The 12,631-nt window shown below is 46.3% G+C and overlaps 4 protein-coding genes across 4 annotated transcripts; 1 reads left to right on the top strand and 3 right to left on the bottom strand.

Moving 5' to 3' along the window:
- Nucleotides 1–1,957: 1,957 nt before the first annotated feature.
- N7469_003811 (uncharacterized protein) lies at nt 1,958–3,421 on the bottom strand (the record flags this gene model as incomplete). The annotated part of the gene is made up of 1 exon (XM_056642731.1): nt 1,958–3,421. The coding sequence occupies one exon, from the start codon at nt 3,419–3,421 to the stop codon at nt 1,958–1,960; it is 1,464 nt and encodes a 487-aa protein (XP_056502143.1).
- A 3,348-nt stretch (nt 3,422–6,769) lies between these two features.
- Nucleotides 6,770–9,380, top strand: N7469_003812 (glutamine-dependent NAD(+) synthetase; the record flags this gene model as incomplete). The annotated part of the gene is made up of 9 exons (XM_056642732.1): nt 6,770–6,923; nt 6,979–7,084; nt 7,150–7,452; nt 7,502–7,657; nt 7,708–8,405; nt 8,461–8,631; nt 8,682–8,699; nt 8,782–8,936; nt 8,985–9,380. The coding sequence occupies 9 exons, from the start codon at nt 6,770–6,772 to the stop codon at nt 9,378–9,380; spliced, it is 2,157 nt and encodes a 718-aa protein (XP_056502144.1).
- A 448-nt stretch (nt 9,381–9,828) lies between these two features.
- Nucleotides 9,829–10,074, bottom strand: N7469_003813 (uncharacterized protein; the record flags this gene model as incomplete). The annotated part of the gene is made up of 1 exon (XM_056642733.1): nt 9,829–10,074. The coding sequence occupies one exon, from the start codon at nt 10,072–10,074 to the stop codon at nt 9,829–9,831; it is 246 nt and encodes an 81-aa protein (XP_056502145.1).
- Nucleotides 10,075–10,957: 883 nt separating this feature from the next.
- On the bottom strand, nt 10,958–11,850 carry N7469_003814 (uncharacterized protein; the record flags this gene model as incomplete). Its single annotated transcript, XM_056642734.1, has 2 exons — nt 10,958–11,758; nt 11,818–11,850. 2 exons carry the CDS (start codon nt 11,848–11,850, stop codon nt 10,958–10,960), a joined length of 834 nt encoding a protein of 277 aa, XP_056502146.1.
- Nucleotides 11,851–12,631: the final 781 nt, after the last annotated feature.

Genomic DNA, 12,631 nt, shown 5'->3' on the forward strand with positions numbered 1-12,631 from the left:
AATAGAATATTTAGTGTGAGGATGCTCTTTCACGTTCAAGTCTTGATTGACACATGCCCAGGTCTAATATTTAGATATACGGCTATGCTACCATATCGCAAAGTATTCTCAGATTCCCCTTTCACAATCTATTTGGATTTGAAGGAAGTACATGAGAGTAATGTTCCTTTTCTCCTTTCTCCTTTAGCGTCAATATTCCCCTTCAAAATCAACAATCTACTTATTTGTCTGAAAACTTGATACGGCTCTTTGCCAAATAGCTACTCTAGTTTCATGTCACATAAAATTTGAGGGAATTCTTGCATTCTAGTATACAAACATGACTCCCAAATCTTCAAGAATAATAATATCCACTCGTAGTAAAAATTCTACTAGTACAATACCTAGTGTAGGTGACTGCTTCTAGTCAGTGTTGCTTACTGCGATTAGTGGGAGCTTTGGATATTCAGCCGTAGATGCAAATGGACCATGAAAAACTTGATTATGAGTTCAGTTTGCCCCCTTGCTAACAATAGAATCAGTATTTCTATTTTCTAATGCTATTTCTAGAATAGTCGTGCGTGATTCTGTCTCAAGATTCATCCTGGAGGGAATAGATGTGGTCTTAGGTCGTAGAGATCCTGTTCGCGAAGCAGGATATAGATCAAGGTTCTTTTCGCAACTTAGAGGATACACTATTATTATCAACATACGTGAATTAAGCACAACCAGAGAATCGACAATCTCGGTTCTTTCCATGCCGTACGTGATACCTTTACATGGGATGCTGTAGGCTTTGACAGCGACATTGATATTCCTAGGTCAGTTTTAGGTTGAATTCGTAAAGACCTCTGGAGTACGACCCCTACCCCCGAGGTTCTGCTACTACGCATATATCGATATGTATAGTATACACTCCACATTCAAATGCTCTTGGTGTCTATAAATTGGTCGTTCGCTTAATATCAAAGGTACTGGGAAGATAGATGTAGCAGTTGGGGATGGCCTCAGAACAAAGTTAGTTTTTGTGGAGTCCTGATGCTATGACCTAAGGCAATCTTGACATTGTATTTTCCCTGCGTGGAGAAGAGCCCTATATCGAGTATGAATAAATCATGATGTAAAGCGACCCCCATGCCTTGATCTACTTGATAATCTTCAATTTCAAACTTGTTCGCAAGCATATTCCTACTAGGCAGTAAACACTTACCTCAATATGAGAAATCCATTAGTGACGGTAAATTAAATACAACTTAACGCTTTTAGAGTTCTCAATAATTGAGGAATGTCCATAACTACCCACAATCTATGTCTATTCGTTGGGTACTTGTCCATTAATGCAGGTTTGCATGTACCAAAAGCTTCGCCCGGTAATATCCTCAACCATGGATCTTTGTATTGAAACAAATCTCATCTCAAACAGCTGCCTTGTCCCTGCATGTCTGAGATGATGATGTGGCTGCATGAGGTAGTTGCCGGGCCGGTGAGTGGGGCCCGGCGGGCTGTGCGTCGGGATCTCACCCGACTATCGGGCGATTCGGTTTGCCTCTGTTCCATGATCTAATTAGTTCACCGGGAAAGCTCCAGGAGGCTGAGCTCGGAAAATAGTGGTTGAGTGTCTATGAAGATATGAGATGAAATGAAAAATGTCTATGTTCGTAAAGGCTATTCGTGAATTCTTTCCAGCCGAGAGCCAGACCTATCGGCTGCTGCGCAGTTCCATAGCTGCGATATACCAAGATTAAATCGGTCATGATGCAAGATAATCGTCACAGATATCAGTGAGATAAGACCCGATCCAACAGACAAAAAAGTGATGCAAAGATAAAGTAAAAAAAGTAGAGAAAAGGAAATCGAAAAAGAAAAAAGAACAGGTAGAGAAAAGGAACCAATTTGAATAAACATGAGGGGAATCATCTTTTCGTTTTTCTCTTTCAATCATCCAACTACCCTAGCGCTGCCACTGCAGCAGTTTAATCTACTCCATGATAGCAGAGGAAGCATTGCTGGCGGTAGGGTTAGGAGGGTTCCACTCGAACTTGAAGTCAGCGCCGAGTTCCTTGCGGATAGCCGCCTTGACGGCGTCCTCCACGTGATCGAAGACGCCGAAGTTGGCCGGGTTTTCGATGTCATTCTTGCCGCCCTGGAAGACACCAGTTCGGACAAGGCAAGTGTTCCAACCATACAAGTTACCACCGATAATGTCGGATTGAGGGTTGTCACCGATCATGTAGATGTTCTCAGGCAGCTTCTTCTCGCCGTGGATCTGCTCCATCCAGGACTTGATGACCTCATCGGCGACGATGTAGGTAGCACGCTCGGGCTTACCGTAGACGATACGTTCGAGGTCACGGCCGGTCAGAGCCTTGTATTGAGCCTCCAGGGCAACACGGAAAGCACCCAGGTGCAGACGAGGGGGTCCCTTGTGCTCAGTAGGGCAGAGCAGATCACCCTGGGAGAAGTAGATAGGGATGTGGCCAGCAACGGCATCCCGGGCAGCCGGGTCTTTGGCGCGGGTGAGGAGGCGGCCGTTGGCGGAAAGGAGCAGATCCAGAATGATTTGGTATTCGGTGCTCTGGTCGTGAGATTCGGCGAAGCACATGATGGCGTCGAACTTGAAGTTGGCGAAGTCGCGGACCTTAGCCTCCTCCTCTTCCTCCTTAGTGAACTTACGGCAAGGGGAGATAGTAGGGTCCCAGGCAAGGATATCCTTGGGGATAACAACGTTCTTGAATCCGTAGTTCTCAGCAACGCCACGGATGTTGTTGCTCTCACCACCACAGACCAGGACGTTGTCGTAGTACTCCGCAAGAGCCTGCATGGGAGTGTGGGATTGGATGAATTGATCGGTAGAGATGGGGAAGCCCAGGACCTCAGACAGCTGCTGGCAGCGGGCCTCCTCGGTCTTACCACCACCGTTGGTGAGAAGGATGTAAGGGAATTGGATGCCAAGCTCGTTGTCTCCGTTCAGGATGCGCAGAACGTTCTTGGCTTGGGGGATAGCGTTGTTGCCGTGTGCCAGCACACCGTCAATGTCGAAAGCAAAGCACATGTTCTTGACCTTGGCAACCTTGTCCTTGTGCGTATCCTGAACCTGGGAGGCAATGATATCACGGGCAGCCGAGCCAGGCTTCTGAGCAGTGGACAACCGCGACCTGCGCGGGGAACGGGGGATGGGCAGCGAGATACCGAAGGAATTGCGCGAACCCCGACGATCCCGCATGGAGGGAGACAGGCTCAGGCGCTGCATGTGAACGTCAGAGATAGAGCTGCGAGTGGCGGGAATCTCAATGGTGTGTTGGTGGTTGTCAGAGGAGGGGATGGTAACTGGTGCACCGGACTGATCGTCTGGTGCATGGGCAGCACCATCGCTGGGAGCAGGAGGAGGGCCTCCAGGGCTGGCATTGCCGCCACCAAGGTCGTCATCGGAGAAGCGAGGCATATTGCTGGAAGTTATAGAGGTCGATTGATGAGATGAAAGATATGGGAGTTGTTGAGATGGATGCTATTGTCCGGATCTATACGGACAAGAGAATCACAAGACAATCAACCAAAATAATATAAGGTTAGAAAGGAATACAAAAAAGAAGAGATGGAAATGGAGGGGTAGGATGGTTTTATTTAATAGAAAAGTGGCAGATCGGTTCCCTCAAGCAGCAGTCCCGGTCATAGAGCTCGGTGGATACGGGACCCATAATGGTGCCCATTTCTCTGACATATATACCCAACCAGGACGGCGACATTCGGGATGGCTAGTCCAGAAAAAGTTCAGAGGATGGAGACGGTTCAGCCATACGTGCCAGGTGCGTCATTGACTAGCAGAAGGGGGAGAAGTGGTCCGCCAGAGTGGTGGAGCTTGTTCCATGAATGGTTCGGATGATTGGTATTTCCAATGTGAGCCCGTTTGCATCTATACAGCACGCATCACGACAACTACATTAACCAAAAAACACTTTCACCAACTTCGATTGATAGTGAGTATTGCTACACAGTATCTTTCCATTATTTCATACAATTTCTATCAATTTTTATCTCGGACTACTTTCCCGCTGTTTTCTTCTTGCATGATCGGTCGTCCAGTAACGTCCACTATCACGCCCGTTCCGGTTAGATCGCCCCCCGCCTTACCCAGTGGGGAAATCATGATGTCATGACCCCCCGATTGAGCCGCCGATTCACCGCCTAACGTTTTTTTTGCCAACGCATCTGCTACTTTCCATTATGCACCGACTTTTGCTTCATCTCCATTATCACCCCCCTCCCTCCCATTTTTATGCATGCATGTTTAGTCCTGGAAGAGATATCCCATGCCTCTTGCTCTTCCGCAACATATTTCACATTCACGTCTTCCTTCGCATTACCCCTTCGGGCTATCCGAAACCCCTCGGGTGGATCATGGTCCACTGCGCTATGCAACCCATAAGGGCCGACGGTAACGCACAGGTTGGAGCGGAAGCATGTGGGTGGATCTCGGGTGAGGAAAGCGTGGGATGACGTCGGATTTCATGAGTATTGTAGTGAATTGTACAGTGCACATACAACATTTTTAACCCCGTACTATTTTAGCACTATTTTACTAGTCAGTAGTTCCAAAAAATATATCGCTCATTCAGAGCTCGCGATCTCCTGCAGAATTTCAAAATGGTTTCCGTGTCCGTGGTTGTTTTCGGCCCGCGACCGAGCTCGGCGCTGAGTGTTCCCTGTGTCTTGATTGGTCGCCACGTATGCTTTTTTCGTTTCATCGCCACAGCCGTTTGGGTTCGTATTTGTTTTGCTTTGTAGATTTAGATCTGGATTCTAGAAAACGCCATTTTCATTATCCTTTGTAATTTTTTTTTCTCTGTTTCGCCTTCTGTTTTCCGCCCTTCAGTCTCAAAAATAGATCAAATTCTCCAAACTTTATCTAATTCGAACTACCGCATGTCGCATCTCATTGTATTCCTCTTCAGGCACATTTCAAAACGTTGTCGGGAAATGTCGGGACTCCGTCGCGTCAAGAGAATCCCCCCAGTGGCTGGTGCGGCCCACCATGGTGATCTCATTTTCGTCCCTCGTTTGGCTTTGTCATTGAATTCTGCACAATGCTTGAACATTGACTCCGTACAGACGTGTTACTGGCATAGTATTTGCACAAAGTGTAATAAATTATCCAACTCTTATCTCCAGTATATGTACAGCATAGATCCGTACTAGGTTCAATAGATCTGCTCAAATACCCGAAAGCGGTATAAATATTAGCTATTTACCCCTCTATCTAAGAGGCGGGGTACTTGAGGTTGATGATGATTGCATGTACTGTACTGTAGTTCCTTCATTCCCTACGATAACTAGCAAACCTCCAAGATCGACGCGTAAACTTTAACCATCGCGCTCGGTGAAACTTTTAGTCTGCAGGGTGTCTGAGTCTGCCCTGGTGTTTGTGGGCTTCACTTCCCAGAACCAGATACATATTCAATTCCCCCGGAGGACTGAGATCCGTCCTATGTGGATATCGCGCATACGACCTGTATCCACGATCCTCAACTCTCGGCGGCTCCAGTCCAATCGTGCAACCCGGTTTCCCGTCGGAACTATTCAATTTTGAATCCCGGGAGTCCCTTGGACGGAGTACCGAGTAACGCTTCTCCTGGCCCGTTACCCCTGGAGGGGTCAAAGCTCATCACAATCAATCATCTAAATCCATGGGATATGGCACGAAAAAGTACAGTAGCACTCAAGGCGACCAATCATACAATGTTAAGGCTTGGGTGCGGTAGAAAAAAGCTTACCCGGCCCAAAGACTCTTATACATACTATGTACACCAGTGACCTCCCTAGCGTTAATCCTTGCTCATAGTTGTGCAGTACAGTGCACTGTAAGTAGGACCCTCAAAACCGGGCAGGAGCAGGGGATCGTCTACAGGGTTGAAATCGGGTTTGAGAGCCGGTTTCAGGGGTGTTTTGGGACGCTTTCCGGCAAATCATTCTGTTGTGAACATTTGAATACAATGACATGTCCATGAATCATGCAGGTCTCTACTTAGGTGTGCTGTCTGTTGACGTCGTTCCTGTGGACGATCACCCCGCACTCGATTTGGAGGGCACGTGATGACAGTAAAGCCACTGTTGACTGGAGTACAGCGGATACTTAAATTGTATCAGTACCTCAAAAGGTTCAATATTGTCAGTCATTTTTCTTTTTGGTTAGCTTTGAGAGATGGAAAGACCATCTGGGCATTCACTCCAAACATCTAAAATTATTGGAGCGTCTCTACGGTGCATATATATAGAGCAAGTTTTTCAAACCTTTGAAACTAGCACCGTGTGGTACCTACTAGGTAGTAGCACTACCAAATCTATACAAATACATAGCCACAGCCCTATATCTGGAGATATATTTTTCCCACAATTAAAATTGATTACAAACTCAAAAGTAGAACGAGCTTGAATCACCCACTCAGGTTGATCAACAGAATTCTACTACATACAAAGGAACAGCAGACATATCACGTGACATTTTTGTATCGAGGATCACAATGACGGACGAATTGAGCGCTGAAGACGATATCCAACCAGAGGCTGGGGATGAGGGAGAAGTGTACGGTGAAACACTGGCTATTTGGCCGATCATTGAAGATCTAATCAGATTTTCCTGTAGTTCCCCGGACTGGCCGAAGCTGCTCTTCTTTCAACCGGGCTGACTCCGCACACGTGACACCGCGGGGTGCGGGACCAACTTTCTTTGGTGGACGATGTGTCACTCTTTCTGCTGTGCTTAGATCTTAGGGCAATATTGCTGCTGTGCTCAAAAATGGCACCTCTTATCACCCTGGCGACATGTGCCCTAAACCAGTGGGCACTGGATTTTGAGGGGAACCTCCAGCGCATCAAGAAAAGTATTCTCAAGGCCAAAGAGGCTGGCGCAACTTTGCGTGTCGGTCCTGAGCTTGAGATCCCGGGCTATGGTGAGTATCTCCGGTAGACTGCTACTATGTTAGATATTGACCAATGTGTTTCTAGGCTGTCTGGATCACTTCCTCGAGAATGAGGTGTATGATAACTCATGGGATTCGCTTTACTCGATCCTGACCGATCCTGAGCTCCACGATATTATGATCGATGTTGGGTGTGTATACATGGAACTGTCTAATCTTTATATGCCAAAAGATCCTTCTAACATTTGTTCGACAGTCTCCCAATCCTCCACCGTAACTGCAGATACAATGCCCGTGCAATTGTCTTGAACGGTAAAATCCTGTGCCTCCGTCCCAAGCTTTACCTTGCCAACGATGGAAACTTCCGCGAAATGCGATTTTTCACCCCGTGGAATCGTCCTAGACATGTGGAGGACTACTACCTCCCTCCTTACATTCAGAAGCATCAAGGTTCCCGTCATGTCCCCATCGGAGATGTTGTCCTCTCCACTTTCGACACAACCTTGGCTGCGGAGACATGCGAGGAGCTCTTCACGCCCAACAGCCCTCATATCACCATGTGAGTCACAATTGAGCCCTCAAAATTTGCTATACTAACTTATACTTAGGGGTCTGAATGGCGTGGAAATCTTCACCAATAGCAGTGGAAGTCATCACACCCTTCGCAAGCTCGATGAGCGTATCGCTCTGATTTCAGAGGCAACCCGCAAGAACGGAGGCGTTTATTTGTACTCTAATCAAATTGGATGCGATGGAGATCGATTGTATGAGCACTGCCATCTGAATTTGCCAGAACATACTAACAGCAATACAGGTACTATGACGGCAGTGCAATGATCTTCGTAAATGGTGATATTGTTGGCCAGTCCAGCCAATTCGGCCTCAACGAAGTTGAAGTCGTCGTTGCAACTGTTGATATGGAAACCGTACGCTCTTATCGGTTCGCACCCTCCCGCGGCATGCAGGCCGTGGCAGCACCCGAGTATAAGCGCATTGAAGTGGACTTCTCTCTATCCCACGAGAATCTCGACTTGGACGAACAGCACTCTGCTACTGCCCGTAGGGCACCACGCTATCACCTCCCGGAAGAGGAAATCGCCTACGGACCTGCATGCTGGCTATGGGATTATCTTCGTCGATCCAAAGCTGCTGGTTTCTTCATTCCTCTTTCTGGTGGTATTGACAGCTGTGCCACTGCCACACTCGTCTACTCCATGTGTCGTCAAGTAATGAAAGCCATAAAAGAAGGCAATGAGGAGGTTATCGCCGATGTCCAGCGTATCGCTGTTTATACTGAGAAGCTACCTTCCACAGCTGAGGAGCTCTGTAATCAAGTCTTGTGCACCTCTTTCCTGGGTATGAAGGAGCAGAGCAGCAAAGAGACACGCGAGCGAGCTCAAGCCCTTGCTGATCGAATTGGTGCTTACCATACTGACACCAATATTGACGATGTTTTTCACTCGACGAGGAATATTTTAACCAGTGCGACCGGCTTCGAACCGAAATTCAAAGGTGAGAACAACACTAAATTTCTAAAGAACGCGACTAATGGTTAATTCACTAATAGTTCACGGGGGCACAACCACACAAAATCTTGCTCTGCAGAACATCCAGGCGCGGTCTCGGATGGTTATCTCCTACTACATGGCCCAGGAGCTGTGCGAAGTCCGTGGACGCCCTGGTGGTGGCTCGCTTTTGGTTCTTGGAAGCTCCAATGTTGATGAATGCTTGCGCGGATGTGAGTATCATTTCCTATCCGCTCACGAATAAAGCTAACTCTCTAATCAGACCTGACGAAATATGACTGTATGCACTCTAGCCTATCATCTTTAACCGCAGCCAAAATTGGCAAATCACCTTACTAGGTAATAGAACTGACTTTTAATAGGCTCCTCCGCTGATATCAATCCTATTGGTTCTATCAGTAAGGTTGACTTGAAGCGCTTTATTGCTTGGGCAGCAGAAGACTTCGACATGCCAATCCTGAAAGACTTCATCGAGGCCACGCCAACAGCCGAGCTGGAGCCCATCACCGCCGAACATGTAAGTCCTGCGCTACTCGAAGAACGAATTAATTACTAATTTCTACAGACGCAATCTGACGAGGTTGACATGCAAATGACCTACAAAGAACTTTCCCGCTTCGGTACTCTCCGAAAGGTGAACCACCTGGGACCCTTCGGAATGTTCCTCGTTCTATTGGAAGAATGGGGCGGCGAGGGCGAAGACAGACTAAGCCCGCGGGAAGTCGCCGATAAAGTGAAGAAATTCTTCCACTTTTACCAGATCAACCGACACAAGCAGACTGTTTCCACACCCGCGTACCATGCAGAGAGCTACAGTCCAGATGATCACAGATTTGATCTCCGGCCTTTCTTGTACCCTTCTGCTTTCCAAAGCTGGTCTTTCAAGAAGATCGATGCTCGCGTCGAGGCGCTGGAGAAGAGGATTCAGAAAAAGAAGGATGATGCCAATGTTTCAAGGTAAGCAGCTTACGTGGTCGCTGCTTACATTTGTCATTTCTTGCGTCGCCTGGTTATGTTACTAGAACACGGTAGAATAAATATCAAGTAGAACTCATTGAAATTTTTAAAGCCAAAAATTAATTACTATTCAAGAACAGGGTAGATATTAGCTATTGCTTTGCCTCAATTGGGTGCCATGGATAGTAGTCTTTCGTTCCAGAGGGCACTAGTAAACTTCAGAGCAGCCTCCAAGCCCCATCTAACACCATTATGTACCACCCGTCCTTTCAAAACTTGAATATTTCTCAACAAAATGAAATTCGTAAGTCATGTTTCACGTCATATAAGCTGTGGCCTGGGAACGACAGCTACAGAATAACCTGGTATCCTGTCTAACAAAAATACGTTAGCTTAGCCGAAGGATTCTCAAGCAAATACCGAGCGATTTACTCACACCTGGGCCTCGTTTCTTAAATTCCTTGTCCAGCATAACGACCAGGTGGGAAGTTATACTCATCATCCAAATGCGTCTTCGCTGCCATGAGAGGGCCCCATTTCTTTCGAATATCTTTCAAATGACGTTTGAAGCTTGATGCGCTTTCTTGCTTCTCATTGTGTGAGATGTTGGTGATAGAATCAGAGTCCTTGACAATGGAAGAATGCGATGCTATGGAGGTCTTGCGGCTCGGCATGTTGCTCGATGTGTTGCTTGACATGTTCATGTAGCGTAGAGTGGCGAATTCGAAATATAAAGGCCTTTCTAGTAACTTGAAGCCGTAAAGCTGATCAGATTGTAGTTGATTGAATTTAGTCCGAGATGGAATTTAGCTTCCTTATATCAGTTTCGCAAATGATTTGATAACCATTCAAAAATTTTTATTGACTCGTCAGCCCTGGCGGTGATATCTCGGCCTGGCTCGGCGAGGTATTTTCGAAGGGACGATCTGGTCAAAACTCGGGTAGAAGTTTGACGTTAAAGACAAAAGCACCTTGATTTGAAGAAATAGAAACGAGTTCTATTTCTGATAGGCTATTAGACTCGCTTGATCTCGATCTCTTTGAATGGCTATTGGAAATTTGCATTCTTCTGATGCGCGATTAAAGATTCGGAGATGGTTCGGGTGAAAATCGGGAAGATGAACGAATGGATCACTAGGGGGGTATTGCCACGTCTAGATAGATAGCTGGCTACATTCCCGTTTTGAAACCCGCCTATCAATTCATTTTATTGGTTACTGTAGGAGGGATCCATTGTTTTCAATGCAATTTAACTGATTTAGATCTCAACCCCGTTCACTAGTGAATGGAAAGCAACAGACTACCGGCAGGTCTCTTGGATGACACCGAACACACCCGATGGTCATTATTCCACGCCGATAGCTAGGCGTTGAATCAATAGTCGAATAGGTGCTGTTTTATGATATGACAGACACTTTATTATGAGTCACGAGCTACCATCCCCTGGTTACCATGGATAGCAACCCTTGCTATCACTTGGGAAGTGTGAGGCATGATATCAGACTTGGAATCCAAATGAACAGGAATTTTCAAAAGAGTCCTGATAAACTTTTTTCAAACCGGGTCGTATCATTTGTTTAATTATATCACTGTAAGTTCATATCCACATGCCGCTGCTGGAAATTTTAGCAGACGCAAAACCATTGGATCGGTACTCTGCTCTAAGAACATGCAAATAGCGATGCACTCTGCCCTGATTCTTCCCTCTATCCATGGCTGCCATTCAGCTACCGCACAAATGAGTCCCATCCATTGAACTAGGATAGTCAAAGCACGAACATCTCTCTTTCGACAAAGCGCCAGAAAGTCACATTCTAATCGGCCCATGAATGTCGTCATATGGGCAGAATTCTCTTGATTTCTTTCGAGCTTCAAGATAGCAGATAGTAGACGGAGGGGGCTGTAGTAGATGCTGTTATTCTCCGTAGTGTACTCATCGATGTTGCAAAGATCGGCCAACTGCGGATCCAGACCCTCACGACCACTCTGTGGGCCGTCGTATACTTCGCGCTCTTCTTTGGCGATTGCTTCAAATGCTACACCCCAAATACTATTAGGAATATATGGTGCAGCGACGGAAATGATCGTTCGAAGACCACTTTGTAGACAAAGCCAATTCATTGCCTCGGGTCTATTTGTGAGGACCCATGAATCCGTGGGCTTGAAATTCTCAGGGCAGATAGTCATGACTCCCATCATCATACAGGATGAGAGGAGAGCATCCACATTTGCCGGAGTAACAGAAGATGATAGTGCCTTTTGGTACTTCTGAATGGCTTGTTGCCAAAAGTAGGCCTCGGCGAATGACCTCTCTTTGCTGGGCGACATGCGGTTGAGATGCAACAAACCAACCGCGAGAAGGGTATACATTAAATGAGAATGCTGTATGGAAAGTATTAGTAGGGATGAAAAGTCTGAATATGTTTTGCGGACGAGCTTACAGTGAATGAAACCCGTATCATATCAGTCGCCATTACTTGGCGCACTGACGGACTGGCAATGGTTTTGACTGTAGAATTTGTAAAGAATTGAAAGGCCAAAGTTGATATGGAGTGGCCTGAATCATTGCATATTAATTCATTCGGTATTCGATTAGAATCAGAAATTAACATCGTCTCGATTTTGTTCAAAAGGTCGTTAAGTGATAGTGTGAAAAATATGGTGGTAGGATCCTCGACACTAGATGATTTCTGCGTCTTCTTTTGACGAATGATATCGGTCTCTGGGGAATACGAACACTCTATTCCCTTATTTTGACACTTTTGACAATGTGGCTTTCCTTCGTCACACTATACATGGTGTCAGCTAAATTCTCTACTTGAGGAATCACCAATTTTCCATACTTTCACCCTCCTCCTCTTACAAGTTAAACATCCACCTCTCGACTTCTTATGAGCTCGTCGTGCATGAAATTCTTTGTTCTTCTTCTCCGGTACGGAGATTCGAAAAACCGTCTGGAGATGTTTGGCATCCGGGGTGCTCTCTTCAGACGAACCAACATCATGCGTTCTTTGGCTGGCAGAAGAACTATTACTGGACATTTTGCCCCTGTAGACAAGCTGATACCTATCACCTTTTTGATAATTAGTAAAATAGGCGGACGCCAGGCTGATAAAGTTGAGGCATCGCCACGTTGAGACAGTCACGTGCATAAATACGAGAAAGGTCAGGTGATCGAGCCAGCCTGGTGGCTGTGTTTACTCATGCTATTTTGTCGGAAAAATCGTTGATTGCCTTCTGCTCATTTGTAATCTC

This window comes from Penicillium citrinum (assembly GCF_028827155.1).
Source record: "Penicillium citrinum strain IBT 23319 chromosome Unknown utg000003l:1.0-4596430.0:1.0-4598250.0, whole genome shotgun sequence".
Lineage (NCBI taxonomy): Eukaryota > Fungi > Ascomycota > Eurotiomycetes > Eurotiales > Aspergillaceae > Penicillium > Penicillium citrinum.